Here is a 19,673-nt window from a genome sequence, read left to right as displayed (position 1 = left end):
TGTCTGTCTGTCTGTCTGTCTGTCTGTCTGTCTGTCTGTCTGTCCCAGTCCATTCACTAACAACTGTCTGTCTGTTCCAGTCCATTCACTAACAACTGTCTGTCTGTCTGTCTGTCTGTCTGTCTGTCTGTCTGTCTGTCTGTCTGTCTGTCTGTCTGTCCTAGTCCATTCACTAACAACTGTCTGTCTGTTCCAGTCCATTCACTAACAACTGTCTGTCTGTCTGTCTGTCTGTCTGTCTGTCTGTCTGTTCCAGTCCATTCACTAACAACTGTCTGTCTGTCTGTCTGTTCCAGTCCATTCCCTAACAACTGTCTGTCTGTCTGTCTGTTCCAGTCCATTCACTAACAACTGTCTGTCTGTCTGTCTGTTCTAGTCCATTCACTAACAACTGTCTGTCTGTCTGTCTGTCTGTCTGTTCCAGTCCATTCACTAACAACTGTCTGTCTGTTCCAGTCCATTCACTAACAACTGTCTGTCTGTCTGTCTGTCTGTCTGTCTGTCTGTTCTAGTCACTAATAACTGACATGGTGCTGACAGACTTAACTCATAGAAGGGATGTGGGTTGGAATCAGCTGACTGGTAGAATTAACCTGGATTTACAGGTGAGCTGTCAGAACTGGGGGGGGGGGTCCAGTTCAAAGCATTAGAGTGGAATCCGAGGAATGTTGGAGATAGCGGCGTTACCGTTTCAGTGAGGGAGGGGGGAAGGGGAGAGAGAAGCCAGGAAACGTGTGAGGACTCATCAGAAACACACACTGTGAAAAGCGGGAGGCACGGGAGAGAGCTACTTCCTCGCGTTGTAAATTAGTCCTGTCGTGTGTTTTGTGGTGTGAACTTTGGATCTCTGCTTGCGGCAACTGGCCAGGAGAAAAAAACATGTCCGTCTGAATTTGAGAGACTTTTTGCGATGACTCGAGATCTCGCAGGTAAGCGTTGTCAAGATTATTTGTTTAAAAAAAATGTAGGTTAAAGTTATCGACATGTAGATCTGTGGCTTTTGGAGAAATGGGCGTTTCGTTTGTTGTTGCAGCTGAATGCTTGTGATTGGTAGTGTTGTGACAGGCTAGCCTGGAACCAGATGTTGAACAACTGATTTTTATATAATAATATAATCGTTGTTTATTGGAAACGGATAACAGGACAAACAATAGGCCTAGCCATAGGTTATTAAACTGTAACAATCGAGACAAACGGAAGTTACACATACAGGTAGACTATTACTCACCTGTACTTTAGCAAATCCGTTGTCATTGCGACAGGACATGATCAAAAACATATTTCCTCGACCAGGACAGATGTTTTTGTAATGGCTCACACTCATTTCTGTTAAATAATGGAGAGGGTTTGCGACATCGGGGTAGAAATCTGAAAGCTAGACTGCTGTAGCCAAAAGACGGGACAACGCCCCTCCTCGGGACCGACTGACACACGGTGGGGCCTGATGCCGGTGCCAACTCTCACCCACTGGTATTCAATCATCTATACTAGTTTCGATAGGATTTGAGTGGTTCCTCCATCATCCATCAGCTTTTTTACCGAACCAGGGGCGGAGAGGACACCTTTTTATTAAAGATGGTTTCTACTGCTGAGGGGATTATTTAAACGGGTCCTAGATGTGTTTAAAAGTCCAAGTGGAACCTCAGGAAGACGTTAATACGCATCCCCATGGCAACCCCCCCCCCCCCCCCCCCCCCGCCCCCTCCATTCCAATGGTCCCAAACACACAGGCCGGTAATGTCTTGTGCGTCCGGTTTGGGATGCAGCAGACCGGTCAGGCTGCAGGCAGGCATTTTACCGGGATGTTGGAACTGGAAGGAAACGGGAAATGGCTATTAAAAGACGGAAAGACAGACATCTCCTCTTCGCACAGTGAACTCGCATAGCCTAGTTAACCTTGGGCAGCGGCCTCCATCCTGTGTGCGCTCCCGAGAGCGTCATTGACAGGGATCTCTCTCAATCCTGCAGCGCAGTGATCTAAGGCACTGCGTCACTACAGTCCCTGGTTCGATTCCAGACTGTATCCTCATCCGGCCGTGATTGGGAGTACCCATAGGGCAGCGCACAATTGGCCCAGCGCCACCCGGGTTTGACCGGGGTAGGCCGTCATTGTAAATAAGAATTTGTTTACTGACTTGCCTCAGCTGGTCCGAACACTATTGACTTGCTTCCTGCTTTGAAGTTCTGATTTTCTCCTCCAAAACCGCCACCTATTAACGGCACCGCCTTGCAGATATCAAATCAACAAGTCAACAAGCTGTGACAGATCTTATCACACATTAATCCTGTTTGATTGATGATGTATAATGGAACGTAGCGGGCGTGGCGGGTGGGAGGGAGCAGGTTGACACTTGGTGAGAGAAGGGTGCAAGTGCAGCCTGCAATTTGGGGCGTTCCTGCATGTGGACGTTCCTGCACGTGGACGTTCCTGCAAGTGGGCGTTCCTGCATGTGGGCGTTCCTGCATGTGGGCGTTCCTGCATGTGGGCGTTCCTGCATGTGGGCGTTCCTGCGTGTGGGCGTTCCTGCATGTGGGCGTTCCTGCACGTGCAGGAATCCCTCTTTATACTTCTATTGGTCTGTTCTTAAACCAGGACAGGCGGGAGGCGGGGCTCTCCAGTACAGTAGGCGGAGTTGGATGCCAGCTGCCGATAAACCCCACAGAAGAAGGGGCGGGGTGACAACGGTAGCTAGCTAGCATGTCCTTTGTTCCAGCCTGTCTGGCACTGTTTTCCAACAGTTCTGTCAATGACGGTGAGGGGAGGTGTTTGGCAGGGGGGAGCGAAGAACGCAGTGTGCTAGCTTTACCAGCTAGTCCAGTACACAGTACACACAATGTCACAGTACACACAATGTCACAGTACACACAATGTCACAGTACACACAATGCAGTTAGCTAGCTAGTTAGTTAGCTAGCACATGGTGTTGCCCTAGCCTCCTGCCTGCTGTGGTAGCGTGGGGCGCTGCCACTCTTTTCCTTCAGTTCTGTTCATGACAATGAGGGGAGGTGTTTGGCAGGCGGGAGCGAAGGATACTCTCTACCGGTGTCACTCCCACTAGCTAGCAAATAGGAGTCCGGGGGGGGGGGGGGGGGGGGGGGGGGGGGGGGGGTGAAGAAAGAGAGGGGGGGAGGGAGGAAACTCATATACTACTTTTATTTCCCTTTGGAAGAGTCACGAGCATGAAGATATCCTGCTCTAAGCGGGGTTGGGGGGCGTTCATGCAGGTACCAATGGGATGCTTGAGGGTGGGGGGCGGTCATACAGGAACCAATGGGATCCTCGAGGGGGCGTGTTCATGAAGGAACTAATGCGATGCTCGAGATGGGGTTCTGCAGATGCAGTAATACCCACATGCAGGAACGCCCCGAATTGTGGGCTGCAGTTGCACCCTTTAGCTTGGCGAGGGGAAGTTTGGCAGTGTGTGTTACAAGACAAGCCGGCCTCTGACTCTCTGCCAGGAACAGAAGAGAGGGGAACAATAGACGGGTCTACCTGCTGTTTAACGGGGTTGGGGAAAACTGGGCCTGTTATAGTGTGTAGAACAGACAGAGAGGCCTGTTGTTGTTTAGGAACGTCATATCAGAGGTTGCTGTTGTTGTTATGGAACATCATATCAGAGAGGCCTGTTGTTGTTTAGGAACATCATATCAGAGAGGCCTGTTGTTGTTTAGGAACATCAGAGAGGCCTGTTGTTGTTTAGTAACGTCATATCAGAGGATGCTGTTGTTGTTATGGAACATCATATCAGAGAGGCCTGTTGTTGTTTAGGAACGTCATATCAGAGAGGCCTGTTGTTGTTATGGAACATCATATCAGAGGTTGCTGTTGTTGTTTTTTATCAGAGGTTGCTGTTGTTGTTTAGGAACATCATATCAGAGGTTGCTGTTGTTGTTTTTTATCAGAGGTTGCTGTTGTTGTTTAGGAACATCATATCAGAGGTTGCTGTTGTTGTTTAGGAACATCATATCAGAAGGAACATCATATAATCATATCAGAGGATACTGTTGTTGTTTAGGAACATCAGAGAGGCCTGTTGTTGTTTAGGAACATCACATCAGAGGATGCTGTTGTTGTTATGCAGCTAGTTGGGCTCAAAGTATTTACCTTTAAAATAGGCTTTAACAAAAGTCAAACACAGTCTTTAGTAAAGAGAAGGAGAGAGAGAGAGACAGACAGAGGAGTATGAGAGAGACAGAGAAAGTCCACGTTAGTAAATGTGTTATTTCTGTCTTTCAGTAAGAGGAGGAGTGTCACTGCATACCTGAGTCAGCTGAAGGTGAGCTCTCTCACACACACACACACACACACACACACACACACACACACACACACACACACACACACACACACACACAGGGCCGGCTCCAGGCAGCAACATAAGCGGTCGTTCAGGGCCCCAGACTCAATTAGCCATGTCAGCTAACAATAAGTTATCCCCTAGCCAGTTATCTTGTAGTAATCATGGCCGAATACCGGCCGGGCACATGGCCGAATACCGACCGGGCACATGGCCGAATACCGACCGGGCTCATTGCTGAATACCGACCGGGCTCATGGCTGAATACCGACCGGGCACATGGCTGAATACCGACCGGGCTCATGGCTGAATACCGACCGGGCTCATGGCTGAATACCGACCGGGCTCATGGCTGAATACCGACCGGGCTCATGGCTGAATACCGACCGGGCTCATGACTGAATACCGACCGGGCACATGGCTGAATACCGACCGGGCACATGGCTGAATACCGACCGGGCACATGGCTGAATACCGACCGGGCACATGGCCGAATACCGACCGGGCACATGGCCGAATACCGACCGGGCACATGGCTGAATACCGACCGGGCTCATGGCTGAATACCGACCGGGCTCATGGCTGAATACCGACCGGGCTCATGGCCGAACACCGACCGGGCTCATGACCGAATACCGATCGGGCTCATGACCGGGGCCCTGACCTCCACAGGGAAACCGTTGATTTAGTTATTGATGAGTCGAACTGCATAAAATCTGTTATAAAATTGCTAAACGTTCTCTCCGCTCCATGGCAAAATATGTCGAACTAAAGAAAACTTGCTTTAAAACTACAACATTTTAGAATTGCAGGACATTAACTTTGAAACATTTTGCTCTCCAATGTCAAGAAGGCGGTGGCACAAAAAAATCTGGCTCAGGGCCCCCAAAAGGCCAGGGCCCCCAAAAGGCCAGGGCCCCCAAAAAGCCAGGGCCCCCAAAAGGCCAGGGCCCCCAAAAGGCCAGGGCCCCTAAAAGGCCAGGGCCCCCAAAAGGCCAGGGCCCCCAAAAGGCTAGGGCCCCCTAAAGGCCAGGGCCCCCAAAAGGCTAGGGCCGGCCCTGCACAGACACACATGCTGAAACAACACTCACCAAAACATTCAGGCCTGTGGGTGTTTATCCTGTGAAGTTTCAGTCAGCCCAATGTTTATCCTGTGAAGTTTCAGTCAGCCCAATGTTTATCCTGTGAAGTTTCAGTCAGCCCAATGTTTTTCCTGTGAAGTTTCAGTCAGCCCAATGTTTTTCCTGTGAAGTTTCAGTCAGCCCAATGTTTATCCTGTGAAGTTTCAGTCAGCCCAATGTTTTTCCTGTGATGTTTCAGTCAGCCCAATGTTTTTCCTGTGAAGTTTCAGTCAGCCCAGTGTTTTTCCTGTGAAGTTTCAGTCAGCCCAATGTTTATCCTTTGAAGTTTCAGTCAGCCCAGTGTTTTTCCTGTGAAGTTTCAGTCAGCCCAATGTTTTTCCTGTGAAGTTTCAATGTTTATCAGGAATGTAACACCATTTCTTTAACGTTGCGGTAAGGTTAGTTCAATGTTATTCTTGTTGTGTAGGTGTGTGTGGGGGTTGCATGTCAGTTTAAGGTTGTTGTAACGTTGTTGTGATGTTGTGCATGTGTTTGGAGGTCGCAGGGGGGATGGATTTTAGTCTGTTGTTGTTGTTGTAACGTTGTTGTAATGTTGTATAGGTGTTTGGAGGTAGCAGGGAGATGGATTTTAGTCTGTTGTTGTTGTTGTAACGTTGTTGTAATGTTGTATAGGTGTTTGGAGGTAGCAGGGAGATGGATTTTAGTCTAAGGTTGTTGTTGTTGTAACGTTGTTGTAATGTTGTATAGGTGTTTGGAGGTAGCAGGGAGATGGATTTTAGTCTAAGGTTGTTGTTGTAATGTTGTATAGGTGTTTGGAGGTAGCAGGGAGATGGATTTTAGTCTGTTGTTGTTGTTGTAACATTGTTGTAATGTTGTATAGGTGTTTGGAGGTAGCAGGGAGATGGATTTTAGTCTAAGGTTGTTGTTGTAACGTTGTTGTAATGTTGTATAGGTGTTTGGAGGTAGCAGGGAGATGGATTTTAGTCTGTTGTTGTTGTTGTAACGTTGTTGTAATGTTGTATAGGTGTTTGGAGGTAGCAGGGAGATGGATTTTAGTCTAAGGTTGTTGTTGTTGTAATGTTGTATAGGTGTTTGGAGGTAGCAGGGAGATGGATTTTAGTCTGTTGTTGTTGTTGTAACGTTGTTGTAATGTTGTATAGGTGTTTGGAGGTAGCAGGGAGATGGATTTTAGTCTGTTGTTGTTGTTGTAACGTTGTTGTAATGTTGTATAGGTGTTTGGAGGTAGCAGGGAGATGGACTCTCTGAAGAAGGAGTTGGAGGAGGAACTGAAGCTATCTACTGATGACCTGAGGAGTCACGCCTGGTACCATGGACCCATAGGCAGAGAGGTACACACACACACCTGGTACCATGGACCCATAGGCAGAGAGGTACACACACACACCTGGTACCATGGACCCATAAGCAGAGAGGTACACACACACACCTGGTACCATGGACCCATAGGCAGAGAGGTACACACACACACCTGGTACCATGGACCCATAGGCAGAGAGGTACACACACACACCTGGTACCATGGACCCATAGGCAGAGAGGTACACATACACACCTGGTACCATGGACCCATAGGCAGAGAGGTACATACACGCCTGGTACCATGGACCCATAGGCAGAGAGGTACACACACACACCTGGTACCATGGACCCATAGGCAGAGAGGTACACACACACGCCTGGTACCATGGACCCATAGGCAGAGAGGTACACACACACACCTGGTACCATGGACCCATAGGCAGAGAGGTACACACACACACCTGGTACCATGGACCCATAGGCAGAGAGGTACACACACACCTGGTACCATGGACCCATAGGCAGAGAGGTACACACACACACCTGGTACCATGGACCCATAGGCAGAGAGGTACACACACACACCTGGTACCATGGACCCATAGGCAGAGAGGTACACACACACCTGGTACCATGGACCCATAGGCAGAGAGGTACACACACACCTGGTACCATGGACCCATAGGCAGAGAGGTACACACACACCTGGTACCATGGACCCATAGGCAGAGAGGTACACACACACGCCTGGTACCATGGACCCATAGGCAGAGAGGTACACACACACACCTGGTACCATGGACCCATAGGCAGAGAGGTACACATACACACCTGGTACCATGGACCCATAGGCAGAGAGGTACACACACCTGGTACCATGGACCCATAGGCAGAGAGGTACACACACCTGGTACCATGGACCCATAGGCAGAGAGGTACACATACACACCTGGTACCATGGACCCATAGGCAGAGAGGTACACATACACACCTGGTACCATGGACCCATAGGCAGAGAGGTACACATACACACCTGGTACCATGGACCCATAGGCAGAGAGGTACACACACACGCCTGGTACCATGGACCCATAGGCAGAGAGGTACACATACACACCTGGTACCATGGACCCATAGGCAGAGAGGTACACACACACACCTGGTACCATGGACCCATAAGCAGAGAGGTACACACACACACCTGGTACCATGGACCCATAGGCAGAGAGGTACACACACACACCTGGTACCATGGACCCATAGGCAGAGAGGTACATACACGCCTGGTACCATGGACCCATAGGCAGAGAGGTACACACACAAACCTGGTACCATGGACCCATAGGCAGAGAGGTACACATACACACCTGGTACCATGGACCCATAGGCAGAGAGGTACACATACACACCTGGTACCATGGACCCATAGGCAGAGAGGTACACACACACGCCTGGTACCATGGACCCATAGGCAGAGAGGTACACATACACACCTGGTACCATGGACCCATAGGCAGAGAGGTACACACACACACCTGGTACCATGGACCCATAAGCAGAGAGGTACACACACACACCTGGTACCATGGACCCATAGGCAGAGAGGTACACACACACACCTGGTACCATGGACCCATAGGCAGAGAGGTACATACACGCCTGGTACCATGGACCCATAGGCAGAGAGGTACACACACAAACCTGGTACCATGGACCCATAGGCAGAGAGGTACACACACACGCCTGGTACCATGGACCCATAGGCAGAGAGGTACACACACACGCCTGGTACCATGGACCCATAGGCAGAGAGGTACACACACACGCCTGGTACCATGGACCCATAGGCAGAGAGGTACACATACACACCTGGTACCATGGACCCATAGGCAGAGAGGTACACACACGCCTGGTACCATGGACCCATAGGCAGAGAGGTACACACACACGCCTGGTTCCATGGACCCATAGGCAGAGAGGTACACACACACGCCTGGTACCATGGACCCATAGGCAGAGAGGTACACACACACCTGGTACCATGGACCCATAGGCAGAGAGGTACACACACGCCTGGTACCATGGACCCATAGGCAGAGAGGTACACACACACCTGGTACCATGGACCCATAGGCAGAGAGGTACACACACACACCTGGTACCATGGACCCATAGGCAGAGAGGTACACACACACGCCTGGTACCATGGACCCATAGGCAGAGAGGTACACACACACACCTGGTACCATGGACCCATAGGCAGAGAGGTACACACACACACCTGGTACCATGGACCCATAGGCAGAGAGGTACACACACACCTGGTACCATGGACCCATAGGCAGAGAGGTACACACACACACCTGGTACCATGGACCCATAGGCAGAGAGGTACACACACACACCTGGTACCATGGACCCATAGGCAGAGAGGTACACACACACCTGGTACCATGGACCCATAGGCAGAGAGGTACACACACACCTGGTACCATGGACCCATAGGCAGAGAGGTACACACACACCTGGTACCATGGACCCATAGGCAGAGAGGTACACACACACGCCTGGTACCATGGACCCATAGGCAGAGAGGTACACACACACACCTGGTACCATGGACCCATAGGCAGAGAGGTACACATACACACCTGGTACCATGGACCCATAGGCAGAGAGGTACACACACCTGGTACCATGGACCCATAGGCAGAGAGGTACACACACCTGGTACCATGGACCCATAGGCAGAGAGGTACACATACACACCTGGTTCCATGGACCCATAGGCAGAGAGGTACACATACACACCTGGTACCATGGACCCATAGGCAGAGAGGTACACATACACACCTGGTACCATGGAACCATAGGCAGAGAGGTACACACACGCCTGGTACCATGGACCCATAGGCAGAGAGGTACACACACACACCTGGTACCATGGACCCATAGGCAGAGAGGTACATACACGCCTGGTACCATGGACCCATAGGCAGAGAGGTACACACACACCTGGTACCATGGACCCATAGGCAGAGAGGTACACACACGCCTGGTACCATGGACCCATAGGCAGAGAGGTACACACACACCTGGTACCATGGACCCATAGGCAGAGAGGTACACACACACACCTGGTACCATGGACCCATAGGCAGAGAGGTACACACACACACCTGGTACCACGGACCCATAGGCAGAGAGGTACACACACACACCTGGTACCATGGACCAATAAGCAGAGAGGTACACACACACACCTGGTACCCTGGACCCATAACCAGAGAGGTACACACACACCTGGTACCATGGACCAATAGGCAGAGAGGTACACACACACACACACGCCTGGTACCATGGACCCATAGGCAGAGAGGTACACACACACACCTGGTACCATGGACCCATAGGCAGAGAGGTACACATACACACCTGGTACCATGGACCCATAGGCAGAGAGGTACACACACACACCTGGTACCATGGACCCATAGGCAGAGAGCTACACATACACACCTGGTACCATGGACCCATAGGCAGAGAGGTACACACACACGCCTGGTACCATGGACCCATAGGCAGAGAGGTACACATACACACCTGGTACCATGGACCCATAGGCAGAAAGGTACACACACACACCTGGTACCATGGACCCATAGGCAGAGAGGTACACACACACACCTGGTACCATGGACCCATAACCAGAGAGGTACACACACACCTGGTACCATGGACCAATAGGCAGAGAGGTACACACACACACACACCTGGTACCATCGACCTATACACAGAGAGGTACACACACACCTGGTACCATGAACCCATAACCAGAGAGGTACACACACACACACACCTGGTACCATGGACCCATAACCAGAGAGGTACACACACACACACACACCTGGTACCATGGACCCATAGGCAGCGAGGTACACACACCTGGTACCATGGAACTATACACAGAGAGGTACACACACCTGGTACCATGGAACTATACACAGAAAGGGACACACACCTGGTACCATGGACCTATAGATAGAGAGGTACACACTCAATCTCTCTCTCTCTCTCTCTCTCTCTCTCTCTCTCTCTCTCTCTCTCTCTCTCTCTCTCGCTCTCTCTCTCTCTCTCTCTAGGGGGCAGAGGCTCTGCTGGAGAGAGATGGTGACTTCCTGGTTCGTGACACAGCCTCCTCCCCCGGTGACTATGTCCTGAGTTGCTATTGGAAGGACGAGCCCATGCACTTCAAGATCATTAAGGTGGTCCTTCGGCCCAAGAAGGTGTGTGTGTGTGCTATTCTGTTCTAGTTTGAAGGGGACTGGTTTGACGTGTGTCCTCCAGGGGGGACTGGTTTGACGTGTGTCCTCCAGGGGGGGACTGGTTTAACGTGTGTCCTCCAGGGGGGGACTGGTTTGACGTGGGTCCTCCAGGGGGGGACTGGTTTGACGTGGGTCCTCCAGGGGGGGACTGGTTTGACGTGGGTCCTCCAGGGGGGGACTGTTTTGACGTGTGTCCTCCAGGGGGGGACTGGTTTGACGTGGGTCCTCCAGGGGGGGACTGGTTTGACGTGTGTCCTCCAGGGGGGGACTGGTTTGACGTGTGTCCTCCAGGGGGGGACTGGTTTGACGTGTGTCCTCCAGGGGGGGACTGGTTTGACGTGTGTCCTCCAGGGGGGGACTGGTTTGACGTGTGTCCTCCAGGGGGGGACTGGTTTGACGTGTGTCCTCCCGGGGGGGACTGGTTTGACGTGTGTCCTCAAGGGGGGGACTGGTTTGACGTGGGTCCTCCAGGGGGGGACTGGTTTGACGTGGGTCCTCCAGGGGGGGACTGGTTTGACGTGGGTCCTCCAGGGGGGGACTGGTTTGACGTGGGTCCTCCAGGGGGGGACTGTTTTGACGTGGGTCCTCCAGGGGGGGACTGTTTTGACGTGTGTCCTCCAGGGGGGGACTGGTTTGACGTGGGTCCTCCAGGGGGGGACTGGTTTGACGTGTGTCCTCCAGGGGGGGACTGGTTTGACGTGTGTCCTCCAGGGGGGGACTGGTTTGACGTGTGTCCTCCAGGGGGGGACTGGTTTGACGTGGGTCCTCCAGGGAGGGACTGGTTTGACGTGTGTCCTCCAGGGGGGGACTGGTTTTACGTGTGTCCTCCAGGGGGGGACTGGTTTGACGTGTGTCCTCCAGGGGGGGACTGGTTTGACGTGTGTCCTCCAGGGGGGGACTGGTTTTACGTGTGTCCTCCAGGGGGGGACTGGTTTGACGTGTGTCCTCCAGGGGGGGACTGGTTTGACGTGTGTCCTCCAGGGGGGGACTGGTTTGACGTGTGTCCTCCAGGGGGGGACTGGTTTGACGTGTGTCCTCCAGGGGGGGACTGGTTTGACGTGTGTCCTCCAGGGGGGGACTGGTTTGACGTGGGTCCTCCGGGGGGGACTGGTTTGACGTGGGTCCTCCAGGGGGGGACTGGTTTGACGTGGGTCATCCAGGGGGGGACTGGTTTGACGTGTGTCCTCCAGGGGGGGACTGGTTTGACGTGTGTCCTCCAGGGGGGGACTGGTTTGACGTGTGTCCTCCAAGGGGGACTGGTTTGACGTGTGTCCTCCAGGGGGGGGACTGGTTTGACGTGTGTCCTCCAGGGGGGGACTGGTTTGACGTGTGTCCTCCAGGGGGGGACTGGTTTGACGTGTGTCCTCCAGGGGGGGACTGGTTTGACGTGTGTCCTCCAGGGGGGACTGGTTTGACGTGGGTCCTCCAGGGGGGGACTGGTTTGACGTGGGTCCTCCAGGGGGGGACTGGTTTGACGTGGGTCCTCCAGGGGGGGACTGGTTTGACGTGTGTCCTCCAGGGGGGGACTGGTTTGACGTGGGTCCTGGTTTGACGTGTGTCCTCCAGGGGGGACTGGTTTGACGTGTGTCCTCCAGGGGGGGACTGGTTTGACGTGGGTCCTCCAGGGGGGGACTGGTTTGACGTGGGTCCTCCAGGGGGGGACTGGTTTGACGTGTGTCCTCCAGGGGGGGACTGGTTTGACGTGTGTCCTCCAGGGGGGGACTGGTTTGACGTGGGTCCTCCAGGGGGGGACTGGTTTGACGTGGGTCCGTGTGTGTGTGTTATAATGATGTGGGTCCTCCAGGGCGGGACTGGTTTAACGTGGGTCCGTGTGTGTGTGTTATAATGATGTGGGTCCTCCAGGGGGGGACTGGTTTGACGTGGGTCCGTGTGTGTGTTTTATAATGATGTGGGTCCTCCAGGGGGGGACTGGTTTTACGTGGATCCGTGTGTTATAATGATGTGTGTCCTCCAGGGGGGGACTGGTTTGACGTGTGTCCGTGGGTCTGTGTGTGTGTGTGTGTGTGTGTGTTATAATGATGTGTGTCCTCCAGGGGGGGACTGGTTTGACGTGTGTCCTCCAGGGGGGGACTGGTTTGACATGTGTCTGTGTGTGTGTGTGTGTGTGTTATAATGATGTGTGTCCTCCAGGGGGGGACTGGTTTGACGTGTGTCCTCCAGGGGGGGACTGGTTTGACGTGTGTCTGTGTGTGTGTGTTATAATGATGTGTGTCCTCCAGGGGGGGACTGGTTTGACGTGTGTCTGTGGGTCCGTGTGTGTGTTATATTGATGTGTGTCCTCCAGGGTTACTCCCGTGAGCTGTTCCAGTTTGAAGGGGATCGTTTCGACAACATTCCCGCCCTTGTGCGTTTCCACGTGGGTGGACGTCATCCTGTCTCCCAGGCCTCTGGCGCCATAGTCTATCACCCAATCACACGCTCCCTGCCTATACGTGTCATCAGTGAGCGCCAGGCAGAGCGGACCGGTAAGGACCCACAGGCGGCGTGGATAGAACACACTGTCACAGTGGATAGAACACACTGTCACAGTGGATAGAACACACTGTCACAGTGGATAGAACACACTGTCACAGTGGATAGAACACACTGTCACAGTGGATAGAACACACTGCAGGAAAAGTAGAGGAGTTTGCCGGTCAGAAAGGCAGTGGGTTGTGTTCCAATCTACACTACATGTCTGTTGGGGTCCGGCCACGAACCACTGGACTCTGTCAGTGGCTGTCAGACTCTGTCAGTCTGTCACTCTGTCAGTCTGTCACTCTGTCAGTCTGTCAGTCTGTGTCTGTCACTCTGTCACTCTGTCACTCTGTCACTCTCACTCTGTCAGTCTGTCACTCTGTCAGTCTGTCAGTCTGTGTCTGTCACTCTGTCACTCTGTCACTTTGTCACTCTGTCACTCTCACTCTGTCAGTCTGTCAGTCTGTCAGTCTGTCAGTCTGTCACTCTGTGTCTGTCAGTCTGTCAGTCTGTCAGTCTGTGTCTGTCAGTCTGTCAATCTGTCTGTCATTCTGTCACTCTGTCACTCTGTCACTCTGTGTCTGTCAATCTGTCAGTCTGTCAATCTGTCAGTCTGTCAGTCTCACTCTGTCACTCTGTCAGTCTGTCAGTCTGTCAGTCTGTCACTCTGTGTCTGTCAGTCTGTCAGTCTGTCAGTCTGTGTCTGTCAGTCTGTCAATCTGTCTGTCATTCTGTCACTCTGTCACTCTGTCACTCTGTCACTCTGTGTCTGTCAATCTGTCAGTCTGTCAATCTGTCAGTCTGTCAGTCTGTGTCTGTCACTCTGTCAGTCTGTCAGTCTGTCACTCTGTCACTCTGTCAGTCTGTCAGTCTGTGTCTGTCACTCTGTGTCTGTCAGTCTGTCTGTCAGTCTGTCAGTCTGTCAAAAACATTGGTAATTAATGAACGAACTGCGTCAGAACCACACATGGTGTGGAGGTACATGATTAAGTGTTGTGTTCCGGAGGCTCACCAACTCAGGTGTTATATGTTATTTTCTTCCCTCCTCTAGAAAGCAACAGATCCAGCAACAGATCCAGCAACAGCGCCCTCGACAGGGTGGGGGTGGAATCACAGCCAGACCGCAGCAAGAGACTCAGCTTCAACTCATCACACATGGACACACTACACGTCACTAACACACTGCTCAGGTGGCTTTACACACACACACACACACACACACACACACACACACACACATAGATACTGTTTTGTGTTGTGTTTGGTATAGTTAGTGTGTGTGTGTATTGTTATATGTGTGTGTATTGTTATGTGTGTGTGTGTGTGTTTATTGTTTGTGTGTGTGTTTCTCAGGAGTGGGAGTCAGCCAGCCAACCTGGAGAATCTGGGCAGAAGACCCTCGATCCAATCAGCACAGTCTGAAAGCAACCTACGCACAGGTAACACACACACACTCGTACATTCCCACCTTTGCTCAGGTAACACACACACTCGTACATTCCCACCTCTGCTCAGGTAACACACACACACACTCATACATTCCCACCTCTGCTCAGGTAACACACACACACTCGTACATTCCCACCTCTGCTCAGGTAACACACACACATACTCATACATTCCCACCTCTGCTCAGGTAACAAACACCTCTCTCCTCTCCCTCCAGGTGCGCCTCACAGCGGTGAATCAGAGGCCGTAGGCCCCGCTCCCATTTCCCCAGTGTTCCGAACGGGTAGCGAACCCCTGATCAGCCCCTCAGCCCTCAGACACACGCGGCCCTCACACCCAGGTAACACACCACACACACACACACACACAAACACACACACACACACACACACGGCCCTCACACCCAGGTAACACACCCATTCTGTAACCCCTAATGTGGTCCCCAGGTGGAGGTGTGACGCTGCGAGGTTCTGACGGACAGCTGCACCCCCGAGCCCCGCCCAAACCCTTCAGAGTGTCCACCTTCTTCCCCGGGACTCCTCCCAACCGTCACCGTGACGACCCCTACGACGAGCTGGTCATCCAGGTGCCTGAATCAAAGTAAGAAGAAACCATTTGGGTCTTACAGTGTCTCCTAAACTAGGGTTCTTTTCCCAAACTAGGGGTTGTTTCCCAAATTAGGGGTCGTCGCCCAAACTAGGGGTCGTCGCCCAAACTAGGGGTCGTCGCCCAAACTAGGGGTCGTCTCCCAAACTAGGGGTCGTCGTCTCCCAAACTAGGGGTCGTTTCCCAAACTAGGGGTCGTTTCCCAAACTAGGGGTCGTTTCCCAAACTAGGGGTCGTTTCCCAAACTGGAGGTCGTTTCCCAAACTAGGGGTCGTTTCCCAAACTAGGGGTCGTTTCCCAAACTAGGGGTCGTTTCCCAAACTAGGGGTCGTTTCCCAAACTAGGGGTCGTTTCCCAAACTGGAGGTCGTTTCCCAAACTAGGGGTCGTTTCCCAAACTGGAGGTCGTTTCCCAAACTAGGGGTCGTTTCCCAAACTGGAGGTCGTTTCCCAAACTAGGGGTTGCGACTGATGAAACTCTCAAATAAAATGTTTAAAAAAAACAAGCTTTGTTCATAGAACCGGGGTTACATCAGTAACCTCTAGATGGCGGCAGGGTAGCCGAGGCGACAGGGTGTTGGACTAGTAACCGAAAGGTTGCAAGTTCAAATCCCCGAGCTGACAAGGTACAAATCTGTCGTTATGCCCCTGAACAGGCACTGTTCCTAGGCCGTCATTGAAAATAAGAATTTGTTCTTAACTGACTTGCCTAGTAAAATAAAGGTAAAACAATGTGGGTGTAATGAACAGTTAGTGGATTCGGCTATTTCAGCCACACCTGTTGCTGACAATCACACAGCCATGCAATCTCCATCTCCATTGGCAGTAGAATGGTCTTACTGAAGAGCTCAGTGACTTTCAACATGGCACTATCATAGGATGCCACCTTTCCAACAAGTCAGTTTGTCAAATTTCTGTCCTGGTCAATTGTAAGTGCTGTTATTGTGAAGGAGCAACAACGGCTCAGCCTTGATGTGGTAGACCGCTGAGTGTTGAAACGCGTAGAGTGTAAAAAAATCGTCAGTCCTCGGTTGCAAGACTCACTATCGAGTTCCAAACGGTCTCTGGAAGCAACGTGAACACATGAACTGTTCGTCGGGAGCTTCATTAAATGGGTTTCCATGGCCGAGCAGCCGCACACAAGCCTAAGATCACCATGTGCAATGCCAAGCGTGGGCTGGAGTGGTGTAAACCTCACCGCCATTGGAGTCTGGAGCATTGGAAACGCGTTCTCTGGAGTGATGAATCACGCTTCACCATCTGGTAGTCCGATGGACTAATCTAGGTTTGGCGGATGCCATGAGAACTCTACCTGTATTGTGCCAACTGTAAAGTTTGGTGGAGGAGGAGGAATGATGGTCTGGGGCAGTTTTTCATGGTTCGGGCTAGGCCCCTTAGTTCCAGTGAAGGAAAATCTTAACGCGACAGCATACAATGAAATTCTAGACAATTCTGTGCTTCCAAGGCCCTTTCTTGTTTCAGCATGAAGATGCCCCCGTGCACAAAGCGAGGTCCATACAGAACTGGTTTGTCGAGTTCGCTGTGGAATAACTTGACTGGACGACACAGAGCCCTGAGCTCAACCCCATCGAACACCCTTGGGAGGAATTGGAATGCTGACTGTGAGCCAGGCCTAATCGCCCAACCTCACTACTTCTCGTGGCTGAATGGAAGCAAATCCCCACAGCAATGTTCTAACATCTAGTGGAAAGCCTTCCCAGAACAGTGGAGACTGTTATAGCAGCAATGTTCCAACATCTAGGGGAAAGCCTTCCCAGAAGAGTGGAGGCTGTTATAGCAGCAATGTTCCAACATCTAGTGGAAAGCCTTCCCAGAAGAGTGGAGGCTGTTATAGCAGCAATGTTCCAACATCTAGTGGAAAGCCTTCCCAGAAGAGTGGAGGCTGTTATAGCAGCAATGTTCCAACATCTAGTGGAAAGCCTTCCCAGAAGAGTGGAGGCTGTTATAGCAGCAATGTTCCAACATCTAGTGGAAAGCCTTCCCAGAAGAGGTGGAGGCTGTTATAGCAGCAATGTTCCAACATCTAGTGGAAAGCCTTCCCAGAAGAGTGGAGGCTGTTATAGTAGTAATGTTCCAACATCTAGTGGAAAGCCTTCCCAGAAGAGTGGAGGCTGTTATAGCAGCAAAGGGCGGGAAGAACTCCATATTAATGTCCATGGTTTTGGAATGAGATACTCGACGAGCAGGTGTCCACATACTTTTGGTCATGTAGTGTGTATATATATATATATGTATGTGTTATTGTGCTTCCTGTCAGAAAGCGGGGCCACGTGGACAGGCTGCGTGCGGAGGAGAAGTGGCAGAGCAGAGCCCGTCTCACTGAGACATCCTTCAGCTTCCTGGAGGCACAGGAAAGCGGGGAGTTGCCTCGGTTACCAATTGACGGACAGGTCCAGGAGGAAGAGGAGGATTCACACTTTCAGAGGCCGCAGGTTTGTTGTTGTTGGGTGTTGTTTATTTCATTTGATTTACAATGAACAACATTGTGATGTAGGGGATTCTATTAGATGTTTATTGGACAGCATTGTGATGTAGGTGATTCTATTAGATGTTTATTGGACAGCATTGTGATGTAGGTGATTCTATTAGATGTTTATTGGACAGCATTGTGATGTAGGTGATTCTATTAGATGTTTATTGGAAAACATTGTGATGTAGGTGATTCTATTAGATGTTTATTGGAAAACATTGTGATGTAGGTGATTCTATTAGATGTTTATTGGACAGCATTGTGATGTAGGTGATTCTATTAGATGTTTATTGGACAACATTGTGATGTAGGTGATTCTATTAGATGTTTATTGGACAGCATTGTGATGTAGGTGATTCTATTAGATGTTTATTGGAAAACATTGTGATGTAGGTGATTCTATTAGATGTTTATTGGAAAACATTCTGATGTAGGTGATTCTATTAGATGTTTATTGGACAGCATTGTGATGTAGGTGATTCTATTAGATGTTTATTGGACAGCATTGTGATGTAGGTGATTCTATTAGATGTTTATTGGACAGCATTGTGATGTAGGGGATTCTATTAGATGTTTATTGGACAGCATTGTGATGTAGGTGATTCTATTAGATGTTTATTGGACAGCATTGTGATGTAGGTGATTCTATTAGATGTTTATTAGACAGCATTGTGATGTAGGTGATTCTATTAGATGTTTATTGGACAGCATTGTGATGTAGGTGATTCTATTAGATGTTTATTGGACAACATTGTGATGTAGGGGATTCTATTAGATGTTTATTGGACAACATTGTGATGTAGGTGATTCTATTAGATGTTTATTGGACAGCATTATGATGTAGGTGATTTTTTTGTAGCTCAGTTTGACTACATGTTGGTGAATAACAGACTATGAACTCGTAATGTAATGTAACGTAACAGTCTAATATAGTGTAATGTAGTGTAATGTAATGTAACAGTCTAATGTTGTGTAATGTAGTGTAATGTAGTGTAATGTAATGTAGTGTAATGTAATGTAACAGTCTAATGTTGTGTAATGTAGTGTAGTCTAATGTAATGTAATCCTGCTACAACACAACAACAAACCTAATTTAGGAGTTATACAGAGATGTTACTACCAGGCTGTTACCAGGTAGAGACGTGGTTCAGACTGGACCAGTTTGAGAAGTAGCATGTTATTAACATGTTATCAGAATACTAATAACATGTTACCAGGTAGAGACGTGTTTCAGACTGGACCAGTTTGAGAAGTAGCATGTTATTAGCATGTTATCAGAATGCTAATAACATGTTACCAGGTGGAGACGGTGTTGTGTTTCAGACTGGACCAGTTTGAGAAGTAACATGTTATTAGCATGTTATCAGAATACTAATAACATGTTACCAGTTAGAGACGTGTTTCAGACTGGACCAGTTTGAGAAGTAGCATGTTATTAACATGTTATCAGAATACTAATAACATGTTACCAGGTAGAGACGTGTTTCAGACTGGACCAGTTTGAGAAGTAGCATGTTATTAGCATGTTATCAGAATGCTAATAACATGTTACCAGGTGGAGACGGTGTTGTGTTTCAGACTGGACCAGTTTGAGAAGTAACATGTTATTAGCATGTTATCAGAAT

At 50.4% G+C, this 19,673-nt stretch overlaps 2 protein-coding genes across 2 annotated transcripts in view; one reads left to right on the top strand and one right to left on the bottom strand.

The window, feature by feature from the left end:
• LOC139394325 (proto-oncogene vav-like) overlaps positions 1-1,285 on the bottom strand; it is an 84,794-nt gene extending 83,509 nt beyond the window's left edge. Inside the window, exon 1 of the mRNA XM_071142365.1 lies at positions 1,229-1,285. The gene's annotated coding sequence lies outside the window, so the exon portion shown is untranslated. The remainder of the gene's footprint in view (positions 1-1,228) is intronic.
• The window catches only part of LOC139394326 (SH2 domain-containing protein 3A-like), a 41,779-nt gene that overhangs the window by 15,324 nt on the left and 6,782 nt on the right, over positions 1-19,673 (top strand). Inside the window, exons 5-13 of the mRNA XM_071142369.1 lie at positions 4,238-4,277; positions 6,613-6,729; positions 10,843-10,986; positions 13,331-13,511; positions 14,555-14,693; positions 14,857-14,942; positions 15,170-15,292; positions 15,399-15,552; positions 17,836-18,010. Of these exons, the coding sequence (XP_070998470.1) occupies positions 4,238-4,277; positions 6,613-6,729; positions 10,843-10,986; positions 13,331-13,511; positions 14,555-14,693; positions 14,857-14,942; positions 15,170-15,292; positions 15,399-15,552; positions 17,836-18,010 (1,159 nt within the window). The remainder of the gene's footprint in view (positions 1-4,237; positions 4,278-6,612; positions 6,730-10,842; positions 10,987-13,330; positions 13,512-14,554; positions 14,694-14,856; positions 14,943-15,169; positions 15,293-15,398; positions 15,553-17,835; positions 18,011-19,673) is intronic.

The sequence above is a fragment of the Oncorhynchus clarkii genome, unplaced genomic scaffold (assembly GCF_045791955.1).
Source record: "Oncorhynchus clarkii lewisi isolate Uvic-CL-2024 unplaced genomic scaffold, UVic_Ocla_1.0 unplaced_contig_12313_pilon_pilon, whole genome shotgun sequence".
NCBI lineage: Eukaryota > Metazoa > Chordata > Actinopteri > Salmoniformes > Salmonidae > Oncorhynchus > Oncorhynchus clarkii.
Note: the sequence above shows the minus strand (reverse complement) of the source record. Positions and strands in the feature narration are given on the sequence as shown.